The sequence below is a fragment of the Charadrius vociferus genome, unplaced genomic scaffold, assembly GCF_000708025.1.
Source record: "Charadrius vociferus isolate BGI_N301 unplaced genomic scaffold, ASM70802v2 scaffold14, whole genome shotgun sequence".
Classification (NCBI taxonomy): Eukaryota; Metazoa; Chordata; class Aves; order Charadriiformes; family Charadriidae; genus Charadrius; species Charadrius vociferus.
In genome coordinates, this window is record NW_009648876.1 from 10,865,021 (window position 1) to 10,865,354 (window position 334).

The 334-nt window shown below is 68.6% G+C and overlaps 1 protein-coding gene across 1 annotated transcript in view; it reads right to left on the reverse strand.

Moving 5' to 3' along the window:
• Positions 1-206: 206 nt before the first annotated feature.
• The window catches only part of ISM2 (isthmin 2), a 3,963-nt gene continuing 3,835 nt past the window's right edge, over positions 207-334 (reverse strand). The window contains exon 7 of the mRNA XM_009887054.1: positions 207-324. Coding sequence (XP_009885356.1) covers positions 207-324 — 118 coding nt within the window. The remainder of the gene's footprint in view (positions 325-334) is intronic.

Genomic DNA, 334 nt, shown 5'->3' on the forward strand with positions numbered 1-334 from the left:
GCAGGTATCGCACCGCGGTAACCTCCGGCACCCTCGGAACTCCAAGGGGGGCCCAGGCACTTCTCTGAGGGGAAGAGACGGATGGCACATCCTCCCAGCTCTGCCCGGTGCCAGCGAGGAACCCATGAGCAGTGCCGGGGCTTCGCCAGGCTGGGCCAGGGGGCAGGAGCCGGCGGGGGCCGTGGCTCCTCTGAGCGTGGCTGCGGCTAGTACTCCTTGGCCTCCTGCAGCTGGGAGAGGTACTCCTCCTCAGTGGGGTTGTCAACACACCGTCGCCCGTTGTTGGGGGGCCGGACGGCATGGTAGCGGCTCCAGTCACCCCTGCAGAGGGTCC